At 44.5% G+C, this 19183-nt stretch overlaps 1 protein-coding gene across 1 annotated transcript in view; it reads left to right on the top strand.

Annotated features, from left to right (window-relative positions):
- Positions 1-17951: 17951 nt before the first annotated feature.
- Positions 17952-19183, top strand: part of Slc15a4 (solute carrier family 15 member 4) — a 29616-nt gene continuing 28384 nt past the window's right edge. The window contains exon 1 of the mRNA XM_045157021.1: positions 17952-18509. Within this exon, the coding sequence (XP_045012956.1) occupies positions 17952-18509 (558 nt within the window). The remainder of the gene's footprint in view (positions 18510-19183) is intronic.

Genomic DNA, 19183 nt, shown 5'->3' on the forward strand with positions numbered 1-19183 from the left:
GGAATTACCATGGGATATATTTTATAATCATGGAAAATGTTAATAAAATTTTTAAAAAAATACATTTGAAGTAAGGCACCTCTGCCCCAGTAGTCTAAATTAACTTTCCCAATGCCAGACTTTATTTCCAGCCTATAGTCTGCATCCTTCCTAGCCCAAGGCTTCCTGTGGTTACTATTACTAATCTCTACAAAGTAGGTGGCCAGCAATAGCAAAAGTGTCTTATGTCAGTGTTGTAGAGAAGAAAATCAGAAGCTAAGGTGTTATCTGGGCAGTAGACCCTGTGGAAGCTCTAGGGAGAACCTGTGGGTGGTCTGTTCCTGCTTCTGGTAGCTGGGGGCATTTCTCCCCTGGTGGCACATGCCCTCAGCAGCTATCTCTGGTCACATGGCAACTGCTTCTGCTGTCTGTCTCCCTCCATAAGCCTACTTAAAAGGGGATAGGAGATGAGCCCTGTCATCCTCTCCTCTTCTCTGCCTCATGTAACAACAAGATGTTATTCTTGAAGTTGACAGAAGCCCTCATCAGACACCAGATCTGTTGGCTCCTTAATCTTAGAATTCACTGCTTTGGTGAAAGTTAAATACCCATTGATATATATTCAGACTCAGATATTTAGTTATGTCCTCAAACTATATTTACTTCCCAAGGATTAGGACATGAACACATTGGGGATTTTTGTGGGAGGGGGGAGGATTTACCACAACAATCCCTTATAAGTCCCATTTCACAGATAACTGAATTTATATCAATATTCCTGTCTTCTCTATCCCCATGTTCTTTGTCCCTCTTCCCTGTCCTGGTCTCATTCTGCTTTACAACCATAACCACTAAGCAGTTAGCCCATCAGAACTAGATCAAGACTCCATGTACAACCTCAGCATGCCTGAGACAGTGACACGTGTGCCCTGGCCACTCACTAAGTCTTTGCTGAATTCCGTCACTGAATATGTACTGCTGTATAGTTTTATTCTCTAAGAACTCAGTCCTCATTTGTAATGGGAGTCAGTGCTACAGTGGATTGGCTTAGTTGGAGCATTTGATTTTTCTGGAATACACCTGTTCCATCACATAAGACATTTTGACATATTTTTTGGGAACAATCATTTTACATATTTATCACTTCAAGTTTACTCATTTGTAAAATGAGAAAAACTACAAACAGTATCATAGTTCATTTCCTCGTTTTTTATGAAGTCTTAAGATTCTCCCATGTAGATAATACAAAAGGGTAGTCAGGCAAATATGTCGTCATGGAGTAGGAAGAAAGACTTACAGCAGAGGAGGAGACAGGATTGCAAAGGTTGTAGGGGACTTTGCTGAGATTGCTCCAGATGCTTCTAGCATAAGGGCCTTACAATATATGCTCAGACTATTTTTCTAGCTCCTAGTACCAGGGAAAATGAAAGTTCATTATCCACCCTGTATAAAAATGATGGCATGTTCTATGGAGAGACCAAAGCTTGCTGACTATAGAAAGAGCTCTGTTGCACAGATCCACACTGGGTATCCCTTATTCAATTTTCCTTCACAGCAAAACAAGCAAGAAGGGGGAGATGATAAGAGGGTGTATAGGGAGGAAGAAGAGGAGGAGGGGGATGAAAAAGGAATTTGAGAGGGGATATAGAGAGGAGGAAGAGCAGGAGGATCAGGGAACAAGGAAGAGGGGAGGAGGAGGGGAAGAATGAGGAGGAGAGGAAGGACAGGGAGGAGGGAGAACAATGAGAGTGAGGGGAGGAGTGGAAGAAGGGGAAGAAGGTGAACAGGAAGATGAGGGAGAAGGACTGAAGCAAAGGAGGGAGGGGAAAGAGTAGAGGAGAAGGTGGGTGGAACTGGTAGAAGGAAAGAAGAATTGAACTGCTTTTGTGTGCCCTGCTTGTTTCCTCGTCCTGACTTGCATTGACAGGATGTGACAGTGGGCAGATGCAACCATAGGAAAAAGCTGTGTCTGAAGGACACTGGCTCCTGCTAGTGTTGGGTCAACACATGGATGTAGTCAACCAAAGTGGCAGTGCTTCTCTCTGAGGTTAGGCCCCCACTGCTCTTCTAAAAAGTTAATGGGGCCAATTCCTAACTGTCCATCACAGAAGCTCCTCCCACAAACTGCTATCTTAGCCAGCTGAGGCAACCAGGATGAAAGCCTTCTACACAGCTGCTGGATGCTCATGCTCATGAGGGACACTGTGCAGGTGGGAACTTGGGTCCTGCCCTGTGTTCATCAGAGGATAAAGAATGGGAAGATACAGGTCCATCTGAACTGTTCCCACTGTGAGGCTCAGCTTTAATATTAACATTCACAGTTATCTTTATAAAATAACGCAAGACGTGAAAAACATATTCATGAGCAAAAAGTTGTCAAAATCACACAAAATACAAAATCCCATTGCCCAGACATAATCATTGTTGGTTTGGATGTGAAGTATTCCCCACAGGTTCATTTAGCTCCCACTGGGTGGTACTAATTTGAGAGGTTGTGGAACTTTTAGGAAGAGGGGTCTAGCTGGAGGAAATAGGTCTCTGGAGGGTTATAGACTAAGTCCACTTTCACGTATGTCACTCTCTGCTTCCTAATCACCCATATGTGAACAAGGGCCCACTGCCACATGTGCCAATCAGGCTTCTCAAACTAAACATAAATAAACTCTTCTTTTGGCATTGCTTGTTTCAGACTGTATATATATATATATGTATGTATGTATGTATACACACACACACATACACACATACATATATACAGACTGTATATATATTATGTATATACATTTATATATACATATTATATATATATATACATACATATATAATATATAATATATATATGTGTGTGTATGTGTATGTATATGTGTATATATATATATATATATATATATATATATTTTTTTTTTTTTTTTTTTTTTTTTTTTTTTTTTTTTTTTGGCTTTTCAAGGTAAAGTCTTACTCTATTGCCGGGCTCCTCCCTGGCGGGTAGTGCTGAGGAGGAACCAGACCCGCTGGTTCCTCCCAAGGGATTGAGAAGGAAGATGAGCATCAGATGACTCAAAACCTCTCCTATACACCAAAGAAAAAACACACTGAGTCAGAAGCCTTGTGGAAGCAGGGACTCACAGGAACTCACTTTATTGTTACAAGCAGTTGCCTATATAATGTTGGGGATGAAGGTGGGGATTCTAGGATGGGGGAGGAGGTAAGGGCCAATAGTAAACTCTGACTATTGAAATGATAATTCCAAATCCTGTGCGGAAGTAGTATGCAAGAAGCCATTAGGCATCTTGATGAGTCCTAGCTGGCCAGAGACAGGTCGCCAAACTTTAGCTAGGCTCAGGAAGTTCCACTAGGCCTCATGCTCAGGCCTCTCAAGGCTCAACATCTCCACCTTTTGTTTTTGTAAGAGCATTAGTCACCATGGCCCCTGTCTTAGGTTGTCCCACTCTGGGGATCTTACCCATCACTGGGTACCAGGTGTTTAGCTTGCTGAGAACCATGGCCTGTCTTAGGTTATCTCAGTCAGTCTGAGATCTTACCTGTCATTGGTCACATGGAGGGCAGAGGAGGTAGCAGTGGGTCATCTGAGGAACTTAATTCCTGAGTTGCCAGTCTGTGGTAAGGTATCTCAACCTGATGGGAGTTTTATTGCTTCTAGCCACTGGTGAATGAATTGTGTAATTTTGTTAATTACACAAGGCCGGACAGTGAGGAGAAGGAGGAGGGGAAGGAGGCACCTAAGATAAGGGAGAAGGTAGGGTAAGAAGCCATGTAAGCCCTTCCACAGTGGGCTGTCCTGGGGGTCCCGTCGCCTCCTCTGCAAGTCTTAAACTTGTCCTGGACGATTCCTGATTTATTGGCATAAAAGCAGCATTTTTCCTGTAAAACAAGCATATGCCTCCTTTTTCAGCCATTAGTAAGTCTAGTCCCCTCCTGTTTTGTAGGACTACCTCAGCCAGGGAATCTAGCTGCCAGGAATGATATCTACATCTGGGATTAAGGTGGCTGGGGCACAAAGGCCCATCCAATTGGTGGGCAGAAAGTTATAGGCCATCCCACCTCCACAAACATAAACCACTCCAGATGGCGGGCAGCATTGAGCACTGGGCTCAGTTGTGTTGAAAGTATATAAGGAAGGATGAATGTAGCCCACGTCTATACTGGAATTAGTAGGGTAAGGCAGGGCCCAAATGCAAGTTACAGAGGAAATGTTGGGAAAAGCTGGACGGGGATGGAGAAGGTGGCTGAGCAATTTTTTAAGGTCATGGGCAACTGTACTGCAAGCAGCCGGGAAGGCCCAGATATTTTACGTCTCTTGCTGGTACCCAAAAGGGTCTTTTTCTTTTTACCAAGTTTTCCCATGGACAAATATTTTATGAGCTTCACACAAGTTTCCATCAAAAAACTCCTTTTTGTTACAGAGTTTTTGTACTTCAATTACTCTCAGTACAAAACATTATCCCAAGGTTGGGAAACAAACAAACTCTTTGATCTCAGCAATACAAACATAAATCTTAAGGAATGGCTAGCTCTTATCAGTAACACTGAATGTGTATAATCTTGCTTACATGTAGGTGCTAACGTCTTGCTGTCAAATGGCCCAGAGCTATGGATACAAGGCCAGCCAAATGGCTCCAGACAATTCCTTCCCCCTTTTTTATTTTTTATGAATCAGGCCCTTTTGGGCCTCGGTGTAGAAAGACTATGTCTGTCTTAGGTTGTCCTCTACGATATTTAAGCCTTACCCATCATCGGTACATGAATTCCATCATTCAAGCCCTGTCTTAGGTTGATCTAACTCGAGAGAATCTTACCCATCTTTGACAACCAGCCTCTGCAGGGGCTTTAAGATAATGTCTCAGGAAGCCAGGGTCGGTCCGTAGCTGTATCCCATGTACATCTGTATGGATATCAGTAATGGATCTCAAAAGGCATTTAATGAGTATGGGCAGAAGACACAGAATGAGCAAAAGACAAACACCTGTAGCAGCAAAGCTTCCTATCCAAGAAGTGAGAGAATTCCATCCAGGCAAGGAAGACTTAAAAGCAGATATTAAGTCATCAGCAGCTTTAGCTGCATCAAAAGTAAGATGATTATTTTGCAAAGACAAAATCTGAATGTAACTGAATCAGATCCAAGGAAATATTATCATTATGTCAAATATTTCTTAAATGCATTTTCCCAATGCTGTTTACTATCATTATACGTTTTAGAAGTAACACAAATCCATTGAAAATCTACATGACACTCCAAATGAGTTCTAACTTTCAACCCTAGTTTATAGAGTGTCTAACAGGTGAAACTGTATCTAGGGTAAGGATTGAGCCCAAGATCTTAAAGGGAGGCACAATTTGAACTTTCTCAGGAGCTACTTTAAAGCTGTGAGTATAAAGGATATTTTGACATTAAAAATACAAGCCTAAAGCCAAAAGCCACAGCACACTTTAGGAGCTCCTGTTAGGTACACTTTTTATATCTTTAGATTGAATTCTGAATCCCACCATCACACCTTAAGATCCATACAATGGCACTGACTCCAGTCAGGTGGCTATAGAATGTAGACTATAAGCAGATAAACAATTGAATATATTGGGGTCATTTATTTAAATTACCACATTCTGCCCATGGAGTCCAATAGATTTATAACCATTACACATTATAAATTGTTAGAAAAATTTTAAATATTTAGGGTAAATAATGCCTTTTTTAGTTGTTCATGTGGGGGTAAGGATTCTCCCTTTTGTTTTTGTAATTGAGACTTGAGAATTTAATTATATCTTTCAACAATAGCCTGGCCCTGGGGTTTGTATGGGATGTCTGTGGAATGTGAGATTTTCCAGGTCTGGGGAAATTTCATAAAGGCCTTGTTTATGAAGCAGGGGCCATTACCTGTTTTAATTTGATCAGGCAACCCAAGAGTGGCAAGACATTGAAGCATATGACTAATGGCACGTTTAGATTTTTTCCCCACATGTGTCGATGCCTAGCAGGTGTGGGAACAGTTATCAACTGAAATAAAAATATCAGTGAGCCCAGTTACCACGAGAGGGCAGGCTTCTCCCCTGTCCCCACCTGGGTCAATCCAAGAGAGCCATGTGTCAGTCTACCAGGAGGTGGACTGCCTTCCAACTTCCAGTAGGGGAGGGCCGGGCACAAGCTTCCAGGAGGGGGGCCATCTATTTAAATTACCACATTTTTGTCCTTGGCTTCCAATAGATTTATAACCATTATACATTATATATAAATTGTACTCAGTTTAATTTTTAAGGTCCCCACAGTCTTGACCAATTTAAGATATTAAGATCTGTAAAATTAAACAAGTTAAACACTTCTAACATATAAATGCACAGAGTAAACATTTTTAACTGGTATAAAGCATAGCAAGGAGAGACAAAAACAATGTAAATTGAACCACTATAACCTAAAATTAGTCTTAGTGCCTGTAATTTTAACTTGCTTGAGTTTTTCCAGCTTAAAATCTTAAATCTCTGCTGGGTGAGGTGGTGTACGCCTTTAATCCCAGAACTCAGAAGGCTGAGGTAGGAGGATAACCATGAGTTTTAGTCCACCCTGAGACTCCATAGGGAATTCCAGTTCAACCTGGCTAGAGTGAAACCCTACCTTGAAAAACCAAACCAAACAAACAAAAAAATCTTAAATCTTTTAGTCCAATATCTCTAGCTAAGTGCATCATCCCATTACAAATTTAACCTTGATTAAACTCTCTGGGCCTTGGCAGCAGGACACAGCCAGCCCTTATGTCAGTAGCCCAGTTCCAACAAAGTCCCCTGAAGTCTTTCCTTTCCCTTAGAAAGCTCATAAGCCAAGCCTTGAAGTTTAATGCTGTCTGTATTTAGCATTCTCAGACTATCATCAGAATAGTCCATAAAATTTGGCTTACCACGCCAGAAGACACCTTCAAGTGCAAGCACCAAGTCCATGCCTATTCCTCCAAAACAAATATTCCATAAGTTAACATCCACATGGTCAGGTTCATCTCAGGCCACTTATGAAATAGCTTCAGGTTCATTGAGATAAACTTCCAGACCAGGTACAGTTATGGAGGAAGGGATATTTATTGAAGCTTACAGATCCAGAGGAAGTTCCATAGTGGAAGAAAAAGCTGGCCTGCCTTCACAGCCCCAAGCAGAGAGAGAGAGAGAGAGAGAGAGAGAGAGAAGCACAAGCCTTTAGAAATACAAAAGCCACAGATGCAGCTTTCTAGGCCCTGTTCAGAAATATAAAAGCTGCTGGTGAGCCGAAAGTGAAGGGAAAGAGAAAGGGAATGAAAAGATGTTGACAAACAAGTACAGGTTATAGAAGCAAAGTTTAGTGCATTAAATATAAAGACTGCCTCATTACTTATGAGGGTATGCTCACCTGCACATGTGCACCGATTACCTCCTAAACGCATGCCTCTCACAGGGCACTAGTCGGCCAGGTTCCTGGAGCCCCATGTTAGGTGCCAGATGCTGGGCTCTGCCAGTGGGTAGGTAGTGCTGAAGGAAGGACCAGACCCATTGGTTCCTCCCAAGGGGTTGAGAAGGAAGATGAGCATCAGATGACTCAAAATCTCTCCTATTCACCAGAGAAAAACCACACTGAGCTGGGAGTCTTATGGAAGCAGGGACTCACAGGAACTCGCTTTATTGTTACAAGCAGTTGCCTATATAATGCTTGTCTTTACTTTATTTTTTGGGGTAACTTCTTTTTTAAAAAAAAATATATTTTGTTTATTTATTTATATGAGAGAGAGAAAGGGAGGGAGAGAGAGAATGGGCATGCCAGGGCCGCCAGCTACTGAAAACGAGCTCCAGATGCATGCACCCCCTTATGCATCTGGCTTATGTGGGTCCTGGAGGGTCCAACTGGGATTCTTTGGCTTTGCAGGCAAACACATTAACCGCTAAGCCATCTCTTCAGCCTGGGTAACTTCTCTTTTTGATTGCATGTATGGTTGTCCTCTGCTTTCTGAATCTACCATGTGAAGGTCCTACCCAAGTGTCCCTACACAAGCTCTTAGATTCTACTTTCTATGTGCCAGCAGCTTTCCTCTAATTTCTCTTTAAAAGCCTCAGTTTCTCTTAAATCCACATGCTTGCATTTCTACTCCAGGTCCCCCCACACACACCAAAAAAAAAAGCCTCAATATCTCTTAAACCTATAAACTATGCAGTGTTTCTACATGAGAGCATGTTTCCTAAACCCCGCAATTTATGATTTCCCTTTTAAATCTCAGAATTTGTGATTTTCCTCAATAAAATCCATAATTCATAATTTACCCTTCTTGATTCTATCTTTATTGATTCTTTGTTAAAGGTAGAACACAACTCAAAACTTGAGTTTCATAAATTCTTGGAGACCTTTCCAGATCCCCACCCCCCAAATCCTGCATCACTAGGAACATAGCCACAGTGAAACAGGGTGGTAGTGGTTCAGGAAAGTCCCTGAATCCCGAACCCTGGCTTCGTGTCTACTTTTAACCAAAGAATTGAATACAATAAAACTGAGACGGATAATTTTTAAGGTATAGAGAGACTTTATTAGATTAATAGAAGGGAAGAGGAGGAAGTACAGAGAGCTCCCGCCATGAGAGAGGCGAGAGGGAGTGAAGCCCTGGATAACTATTAAATTATTATATTTATTGAGGGAAGCACAGAACCAAGGAAAGAATAAATATGCCTATATGGCTTGAGAGTCCACATGGTGGGCCTGGAAAAACTGTGAAGAGGATAGAAAAGAAAGCACAAAAAGCTCCTGCCTTGTAGAGAGCAGGAGTGGGTGAAGAGGCCATATGGAAAGTAAGGGATAGGGGATTCTCCCCTTGGTCAGCCCAGCTGGGCAGAGCAGAGCAGAAACTCACCAACAGCTGGAGGTTCAGGAGTAGTCAGGCAGCTCAGAGAACTTTGCCCTCCCCTCACAAATGTATTTATAACCTTATGGTAGTGGACCCTACCTTTTGGTTCAGATGAGTCAAAGGGACAGTGATTGGTCTGGGCTAGGGACTGACTCAGGAAGAGGCTAGCCATGACATTAAGTTCTGGGAGCTGAACTAGACCAAGACAATGTTTAAGTCCTAGGAAAGACCTCCCTCCTGGGATGGACCCAGGTTGTTTGTGGAAAAATAGATCTAGGGAAGAGATAAGAAGTCAGATCATACTTTGATCTCAGCAAAGTGGAGACTTCAAGGATACTTTCAGGGACTCAGTCACCCTAACTGCCTAACAAAGCTACTGACGCCCTCTCAACAGGACCTGGGGAGAGAATCCTGAGCTCCAGGTGAGGAGATCCACCAGGCCATCCCCTTAACCTCAGCTTTGGGAGGTGGAGTAGATGGACCAGTAATGGCAATGTGTAGACTTCTCACTTGCCAAGCTGTGGAGCTGATAAATCCCTGATATTTTCAGTCTCTGACGTGTAATTTGTTACACAGCCGTAGAAAATAAATATAAGGGCTAGGCTGTGGCTCAGTGGATAGAATGCCTGCCTAGTATGCACCAATTCCAGAGTCTGATTTTCAGCATTATATAAACCAGACATATTGCCACAGGTGGAGGCAGGAAGTTCCAAATCATCGTCAGCTACATAGTAAGTGTGAGGCTCACCTGGGTTACATGAGACACTCTCTGAAAAGAAGGAGGAGAAAGAGAAGGATAAGAAGTGGGAGGGGGAGGAAGAGGAAGAGGAGAAAAGAAAAGAGCTGGGGAAATGGCTCTATGAGAGGCTTGCAAAGCCTAATGGCCTGGGTTCAACTTCTGAAGTTTGCTTGAAGTGGTAGGAGAACCTGGCATTTGCCTATTCTCTGTCAAATAAATAAATAAAAGTATTTTAAAAAGAAAAAAAGAACATGGACATAAGACATTTTTCACCTCTTCATCTTAACATCTATAAGATCACTTGGCTAAGTATATAGTACCCAGTGTATGCATGTGTTATGATCCATTCTGTCAATGCCTTATTGAGCCAGTTTGCAGTTTCCAAGCTGGTTTGTCTTTTCTATGTTCAGCAATATTATAATGAAAATTTTAGATCAAAATCTCTGAACCTTTTCTGGAATTTACAAGCATGCAATTGCATGTTCAAAGTATGGGGGAATGGCTAATTGTCCTCCAAGAGGGGTCACAAAGTGTGACCAGCGCCAGGTGGTTTTCAGGTGAAATGCCAAAAGGTCTTTCCCCTTTGCATTTGGACTACTTTCTATTCTCTCTGCGTGTAGCTGTGCATGTAATCCCTGTATGCTTGGGGTCTTTTCCAATTGCAAGTGACAAAAAATCACATTTTCTTAGTCAAAAAAAATTGATAAGCTCAGGGCTGGAGGGATGGCTTTGTGGCCTGCAAAGCCCAAAGGATCCTGGTTCAATCCTCCAGGACCCATGTAAGAGGTCGTTTGCAGTGGCTGGAGGCTGTGGCATGCCCATTCTCTCTCTCTCTGTCTCATAAATAAAATATTTTTTAAAAAGAATTTATAAGCTCACAATTGAAATGTCAGGAGGAAAAAGCTTCTTTTATTTATTTATTTGAAAGAGAGAGAGAGAGAAAATGGGCCCACCAGGGCCTCTAGCAACTGTAAATGAACACAGGACACATGTGCTACTTTGTGCATCTGGCTTACTTGGGGTACTGTGGATACTGAGGGATCAAACCTGGATTCTTTGGCCTCACAGGCAAGCGCATTAATCACTAAACAGACAATCTCTCCAGCCCTAAAAGCTATTTTGAGATATAACCAAATTCTAGACCTATATGCTGACTCTGAAACAAGGTCTCACTATCATCTGGGTTTCTTCAATTGTGTGTTTCACAATGCAGCCCCTGGCCACTCAAGGCTCACTCTTTTATAACTTCATGCTCAGCAGAAAGGAGTGGTCTCTCCTTGCTCACTCCAAAACAAGCCCCAATCTTAGCTCTCACCAACTTGGATCACATACTTACCTGAGAACCATCACTGGTAGCTCAATCAATTGAGCTGCTGATTGGATAGGTTGAAGTCACATGACCACACCACCCAGGAATGCAGCCAGCCCATATAAACTACAGGTAAATATCAATCGGCCAAGGAAAATCAAGGTGAAACACACACACACACACACACACACACACACACACACACACACACACACACACACAAAATCAAGGTGCAGTCACTAGGAGGGGGCCAGAGCTTAGAACCCAAGAATAGCCATCCCCAACAGTCATGGGTAATGTCAATTTTATTTATCCAGTGTTCACCTTTTCATAAGTTTCTTAAGACTTCTTTTTTTTTTTTTTGGTTTTTTGAGGTAGTGTCTCACTTTAGCTCAGGCTGACCTGGAATTCACTATATAGTCTCAGGGTGACCTTGAACTCACAGTGATCCTCCTACCTCTGCCTCCCGAGTGCTGGGATTAAAGGTGTGCACCACCACGCCCAGACGAGACTTCTTTAAAATAAAGAAATTAACTTCATCATATGCTTTTCAAGGTTTTTATTAATGTTTTATTTTTTCTGTTTTTTTCAGGTAGGATCTCACTCTAGCCCAGGCTAACCTGGAATTCACTATGTTGTCTCAGGCTGGCCTTGAACTTATAATGACTCTCCTACCTCTGCCTCCCAAGTGCTGGGATTAAAGGCATGCGCCACCATGCCCAGCTTCAAGTATTTTTAAGTTTTTGCTGTTAACTACAAACATTATTTATTATGCTGCTGCTCTTGCTAATGTGGTGATAATGATGTGATGATCATGATGATGTGATGATCAGGAACTCTGACATGTACTCTCCCACTGTGCTGTACTCTAGCCTCCACATTTATCACTGTGTGTGTGTATGTGTGTGTGTGTGTGTGTGTGTGTGTGTGTGTGTGTGTGTTGCATGCATGTGTGCAAGTGTGGGTATGTGTGGATATAGAGGACAGAGGTCAACACTAAGTGTCTTTTCAGTGGCTCTCTACATTATTCTTTGAGACATTGAGCTTGGAGCTCACAAAAATGGTTAGACCAATATCCAGCAAGTCCGAGGAACACGTAGTTATTTCCTCCCAGTGCTAAAATTAATAGGGCACACCACCACATTAGGAATTTTACATGGGTTCTGGGTATCCGAACTCATGACCCTGCTATTCATGCATGCTTCATATTTGCAGATGTCTCCTAGGTTTAAAAGCGTAGAAATGAAAGTACCCAAGAAATATGGGTTTGTCCCTAGAGGGTCAAACAATGTGACTGTCACATCCAAACCCATCTTCCTATGCATACAGTCTCACACCCTCTGTAAAACATAAAACCACAGCCATCCTGAGGGTTGGTACACACCCTCAGCAGTTTTGTGTAGCCTAGTTTGGGCTGCAAATGCAAAAGCCACAGCTTTCAACCAAACAGAATAAGAAAGAGTTTATTCTGTTACCATATATAAGTGACCATGGCCCAGGAACCCAAATTTAGGTTGCCCAAAATTCCATGTTCCAACGTGTTAACTTTATGAAGTTTTTATAGTAATGGTTAAAAAATAGTGAGAAATAAAAACACTTTCAAATATAATAGGTAGGCAGGTTATAGTAAAATAGGGAAATCTCTACTATAGGTTTCAGATGTTACCTGATGCCATCCTTAGCTTTTGGGTTGGTGGAAGCTAGGGGGTCTGTTTTGTACATTCCATAGGATTTACCTAGTAGGCTTAAGATGTTAGGTCACACACCTAAGGGGCCAAGACAGCCCAAGATAACTAGCTTTGGGCCTGCAACTTTTCAACTCCCCAAAACCACTGAAGTTTTCATTAGCCTTGAAGGCTCAACATAGGTACAGCTTCTTCTCTGGAACTTTAGTTCACAGGGCCCAAGTATAAGAGATTGGATTTCACTGTATTGTTGGCTCTTGTTTGATGTATTTCAGAAGTTCTTATATGTTCTGCTCATACCCAGGTCTTCTGCAGCCACAAGCAGAATTTATGTTATCTGTCCACTGTAATCACCACAGGAATCAGAAGGCCCAGGGCTAGTCCATGACTATAGCATAGTGATGAGTTGTGCACTGTGCTGCCTGATGCGGAAAGAGGAACCAGATCAACAAGCGCTACTACCTGGGGAACCAGGCAGCCTAGGAAGGCATTAGCGTTGGCTTGAGTGCTGAGGATGAGACTCCATGATGTGAGGCTAGGTGATCAATGAGTGATGAGTGGATGGGCCAGAAGGACTTTTATGCCAGTTGGGAGCTAAAGTTTTGAGGATTCTGAAAGATATAATGAAGAAAGATGTTACTGTCTGGCCATGAGGAATGTGCAGCACAACAGAACTATGGAGCAAGAAACAGACATGTCATGAGAAAACCAGAGATTTTAGGCAACCCCTGGACTGTCCAAATCATACAGATATTTTCTGAGCACTACAGAGTAAGGCTCAGAAAAAAGGGGCACTTAATAAGGAAGAACATCAAGTGTCAGGATAGATAGTGTGTTTCCAAGCATCGTTGAGGTGACCAACCACCCACAGAAGTGTGGTTTGAGACCCAGGAATTTCTGCTGTGCGTTTTGTCACATATTTTTAGCTGCATAGGGTTCCAATGATTATGTTCAGAAAGGGTATTTTGCACATAAACCTAACAAAATGGTAAGTCAGTTTACACCAGATCTTTAGCTACACACTCACTTGACCTTATTTTGGGGGCTACAAAGAAGAATCACACAAAACAGAAGGATTCGAAGGATGAGGCCAGCTGTAAGAAAAATACAATGAGGTTACCATCTCTTGTTCCTGATCTCCCATTTGTTTTTGTTCTTTCCTTTTCAAAACAATTTTTTATTTGCTTGTGTAGGGAGGGGGTATGCCAGAGTCTCTTGCACCTGCAAATGAATGCACTTTAGGCTTTACATGGGTGGCTAGTGAATTGGACCCAGGTTAACAGACTCCGCAAGCACCTTAAACTGCTAAGTCATTTCTCAAACCCCAATTTTTTTGTTCGTGGGCATGCAGATGTGACAAGTCCTCTTGCTACTGCAAGTGAATATGAGACACTTGTGACTCATTTTGCATCTAGCTTCCAAGGGTGGCTTTGGAATTGAATCCCAGTAAACAGGTTTTGCAAGCAAGCATCTTAAACACTGAGCCATGTACCTTACCCTGCCTGTTCTCCTTTCTTTCCTTTTTTTTTTTTTTTGTTTTGTTTTTTGTTTTTTGTTTTTTGTTTTTTCGAGGTAGGGTATCGGGTATCACTTTAGCCCAGGCTGACCTGGAATTCACTATGTAGTCTCAGGGTGGCCTTGAACTCACAGTGATCCTCCTACCTTTGACCCTTAAGTGCTGGGATTAAATGTGTGCACCACCACGCCTGGTTCTTCTTTCTTTTTTGGAGATAAGGTCTTAATTCTGTAGCCCAGGCTGTCTACAACTCATAGTGCTCCTTCTGTCTCAGCCTCTCAAGTGCTGGAATTACAAGTATAAGTCACTGCACTTTGCACTTAAACCATTTATATTTTTTTTTGACAGAATCATGATAGGTGGCTTTTGGCAACAAGTCAAAAAAAAAAAAAAACTCAACATAGTGGCTTAGGCTATGTAAGATTGGTTCTCTCCTTGTCTGACTTCTCTCTTGCTCTTTGTTGTGCCATCCCTCCAAGCTGCTCACATCCCAAACTGATTCATATCAGGATCTGTCAGTAGCTGTCAAAGCTATGGGCTTTCTTTCTTTTGTTTTGTTTTGTTTTGTTTTTCAAGGTAGGGTTTCACTCTAGTCTGAGTGTAGCCTTGAACTCATGGCCATCCTCCCAAGTGCTGGGATTAAAAACATGCAGCACCATGTCTGGCTAGCTATGGGCTTTCTTGTGTCTGTGTTGGAGCATATATCCTGTAGTCATGGAATAAGAATCCTCTCCCTGAGTCTGATTAGGCAACTTGTCCACTGCTGGGCCGGTACTATAAGCACTTGGGAAGGTTCACATCCAGGTTAGAGCATGGGGTTGTAAACTAGTCACTGTGAAGACTCATGGGCTCAGTGAGCCCATCTCATCAGACCAGAAGCAAAGACGGTCTTAGTTTCTCCTGGCCTATATGAGTAGCTGATGATTGGCATGGGTGGTAGGGTAGGACAAAGACTCAACAACAACATGCTAAGCTGACCCATGATCTATGGTCAGCAGCAAGTGAGGACCAGGACAGTGGATCACAGGAGGGGCACACTGAACCAGAGCACTGACTCCTCAGAATTATCAGAAAATCCACTCAGTGTCACTATTACTGTCTGCCTGAGGCTGGAGGAAATGAACTATGGAAACTAACTTCAAGTTTGCCCCTGGAAAAAAATACCCAAGTGAAGTTCCCTTTCATAAACTCAGAGAGAGGAAGCAAAGAAACAAAAGTCAGAAGTAGAAAAGAGTGATTGAAAGGCACTCCTGCTACAAAGGAGAATTTCCTAAGTTGGAAGTCCAAGTTTGATGCAGAACTTCCTAGCCTGGTTTATTGTTTTTTCATCCCTTCCCCTCCCTTTCTTCCTCTCTTCCTCTTCCTTCCCTTTCCCCTCCCTTCCCTTCCTTTCCCCTCCCCTCTTCTTCTTTCTTTCTTTCTCTTCTCCCTCACCCTTTTTTTTCTTTGTCTTTCTTTCTTTTGGTTTTGCAAGGTAGGGTCTCTCCCTAGCTCAGGGTGACCTGGAATTCACTGTGTAGTCTCAGGGTGGCCTCAAAATCACAGCGATCTTCCTACCACTGCCGCTTGAGTGCTGGGATTAAATGTGTGTGCCACTATGCCCAGTGTTTGTTTTTTTTTTTTTCAATTTTAAGGTTTTTCTAATGTGATGGATGAAGGTCTGCGAGGCTCAAGTATGGACCCTGCCTGAACCTCTTAAGTCTTAGGCCCGGGATACTTCTGCTGCATTTTCTCAGTTAAAGCAGGTCACAGGCCAGCCCTGTAGCAACAAGGTCTAGGAGGACTACTGTAAGCCATGACAAATGGTTGGGGCATGGAGTGGGGAAACAGTGGTGCAACAGGAAATCACAAAGGCTTGTATTGTCCAAGCTTCCAGTTCATTCACTAAAGGGCTAAGAATATCCAGGTTTACAGGTGATATCTCTCCATTTCTCACTGCTGGTTCTCTTTTATCTGTTAACAGCTTCACTGATATTATCCTCATATCATACAATTCACCCATTTAACGTTTACGATGGTTTTTAGTCCATTGAGAGCTGTGCAGCCATTAGCAGAATCGCTTTTAGACCATGTTCATCATGCCTCACCAACATTCTGCACTCTAGCGGTCACTTACCAATTGAGCGATCTTCTGGATCAGGGGAACTTCTACGAGTCTGCACTGTCTGTACATTTGCCTCTTCTAGACATTTTGCTGAAATAAAATCTTGCAAAATGTTGTACAACTGGTTTATCTTCTTGTCCCCAAACACTGCAAAGAACATTTCTGCATGATGGGTTTGTTTTCCACCCTCAGGTATCAAATACAAAGATCTTAGGGCTCTACTCAAAATTTCTTCAAACACACATTGAAAATAGGAGATCCCCTCTCATCGTTTTTTCTTTTTTCTCCCGAGGTAGGGTCTCACTTTAGTCCAGGCTGACCTGGAATTCACTTGGTAGTCTCAAGTTAGCCTCAAACTCACGGCCATCCTCCTAACTCTACCTTCCGAATGCTGGGTTTAAAGGCGTGCATGATCATACGCTCATGCCAGACCATTCACTCATTGTTTAAAACTTAGCTTCATATTTCTCTAATGAGGCTGTCCCATCACTTTAGTCTGCTACCATCCAAAATATACATCTGTACCTATGGGCAGGATAGCATGGCTTTTCCTCATTTCATCTTCAATTTTTTTTTGAGACTGAGTCCCAAGTGGGCCTCACTATGTAGCCAGCTATGACCTTGAGCTTCTGATCTTCCTGCCTCCACCTCCCTAGTGTTGGGATTGCAGATATGCAACAGCACACCAGTTTCATGAGGGTGGAGATTGAACCTAGGGTTTTATACATGGTAGGCAAGCTCTCTACCAACTCATGTTTAATGTTAATTCCATTCGAGTTTGCAGAAGAGTAATAGGCCTACTTAGCAGTCTTGGAACAAAGTCTAAGACTCAATCTCAAATCCAGTAGGATCCTGATAGGTGTTAACAATAAGTAACACAGCAGTTCGTTAGGTCACAGTTTGATTGTCTACTCAGACGGCTCTGAAATGTCATGAGGCCTGCCTTTTTTCCTAGTTTGACTGTGAGCAGATGAGACACCGGTTCTCTTCTTCAGGTTTATTTATTGACATTTTTGTACAAGTGTATTTTGACCGTAATTCACCTTCCATTACCTTCTCTTGGCCCCCTTCCTCTGAACCCCTTCCCTACTTTTCCCTCTTTTAGTGATGAGCATGTTGTGTGAATCACTGAGTCTAATTAGGTTTGCTTAATACATGTGCATGGGTTGGAAGTTATTTACAGAAGCATGGGCAGCTTACCAATGAAGAACGTGTCCTCCCCCCCCCCTTTCCATTCTTGGATTTGTCGGTTTTTGGACAACCAACCACAGGGAAGGTAGCTACCAGGGGAGGGAGATATGTTAGGCGTTTATGAATTATAGGTCAGGAAAGCAGGCATGCTCAGCAGTGCCCTGAGAGGAGGAAATCCGAAAATGGAAAGCGCGCGAGTTTAGCAGGGCGCGTCTGCGAGCAAATGCAGTAGCAGGGGCGGGGGGCAAAGAAAGCCGCTAAGTCAGAACCCGTCACTCCCGGCCTAAGGACTGTATTGCAGCAGTATTGAGGACACCAGAGAACAAAACCACCCGGCGAAGGAGCCTTGCAGCGAGAGGCTTAGGGCTTCTGTTCCCACCCTGGCACACTACAAGGAGCCGCGTCCAGGGCCTCCGAAACACGGATCATCCAAGCGAGCGGACCGTAGGGACCGACTTCCGGTGCGGGACCAGAAGCCTACCGAGCGCGAGAAGGTGGTCTCGCGAGAGTTCAGCTGCCTGAGGCTTCTGGGAGCACCGGGACGGTGGCGGCGGCGGCGGTCGGCGAATGGAGGGCGAGGCGGGCGAGCGGGCTCCGCTGCTCGGCGCCCGGCGGGCGGCGGCGGCGGGCGGGGCGTTCGCGGGCCGGCGCGCGGCGTGCGGGGCGGTGCTGCTGGCCGAGCTGCTGGAGCGCGCGGCGTTCTACGGCGTCACGGCGAACCTGGTGCTGTTCCTGAACGGCGCGCCGTTCGGCTGGGAGGGCGCGCAGGCCAGCCAGGCGCTTCTGCTCTTCATGGGCCTCACCTACCTGGGCTCGCCGTTCGGAGGCTGGCTGGCCGACGCCAGGCTCGGCCGGGCGCGCGCCATCCTCCTCAGCCTGGCGCTCTACTTGGTGGGCATGCTGGCCTTCCCGCTGCTGGCCGCGCCCCGCGCGCGCGCCGCGCTGTGCGGGGACCCGCGGCCCGAGCGCGTGCGTAACTGCTCGGCGCCGCACCCCAACGGCAGTGCCGAGTGCCCCGACGCCGACGCGCGCCGCTGCGCGCCCGCCACCTTCGCGGGGCTGGTGCTCGTAGGGCTCGGCGTGGCCACGGTCAAGGCCAACATCACTCCCTTCGGTGCTGACCAGGTGAGCCGGCCCCGCACCTGCCGCGGGACGTGCAGATAGCCGCGCACTCACCCACACCGCCCCTTGAGCTTGGAGCGCGACTGATGGGAAGGAAAGGGGTCGCACCCAGCCTGACCTTGCACCCAGTGTGCCACTGCAAGGAAAGGGGGACCTTCCCCACGCCAGTCATCTGCACTCGGGTCTCTCCCTTTGCTCCTGGAGAGGCGTTGACCGCCTCGAGATGAGTCTCGCTCATCTGGGGCACTACCTTTGTGTAGTGTGATGCCGAAGTCCATCCCCTTGCCTGGGACCACAGAAGTGAGATGAGCCTTGAACTAAGGGGACCAGGATGAAGCCTGCCCAGCTCAGCCTCTGCTGGATGGGAGAGGGATCCGCTCACCCCAGGGTTAGCTCCCTTATAGGGCTGTGTCAGCGCCTCGGAGCAAATGTCCTCTTGACCCTGCCTACCTACACTCAGGCTAGTCCTTGCATCTGGTGCAAGACTGAAGGGAGGAAGAGGGAAACATCCTTGCCCTCTGCCTGGGGAAGAGGGGTGGGTGGCTTTTCTCTTGTTGAGAAAGCCTAAATTTAAGCAGGGGAGAAAGGCAGTATAGCAGCAAGTATGTTAAAGAACTAGATAGGGCTGGAGAGATGGCTTAGCGGTTAAGCACTTGCCTGTGAAGCCTAAGGACCCC

Source organism: Jaculus jaculus, chromosome 8 (genome assembly GCF_020740685.1).
Source record: "Jaculus jaculus isolate mJacJac1 chromosome 8, mJacJac1.mat.Y.cur, whole genome shotgun sequence".
NCBI lineage: Eukaryota > Metazoa > Chordata > Mammalia > Rodentia > Dipodidae > Jaculus > Jaculus jaculus.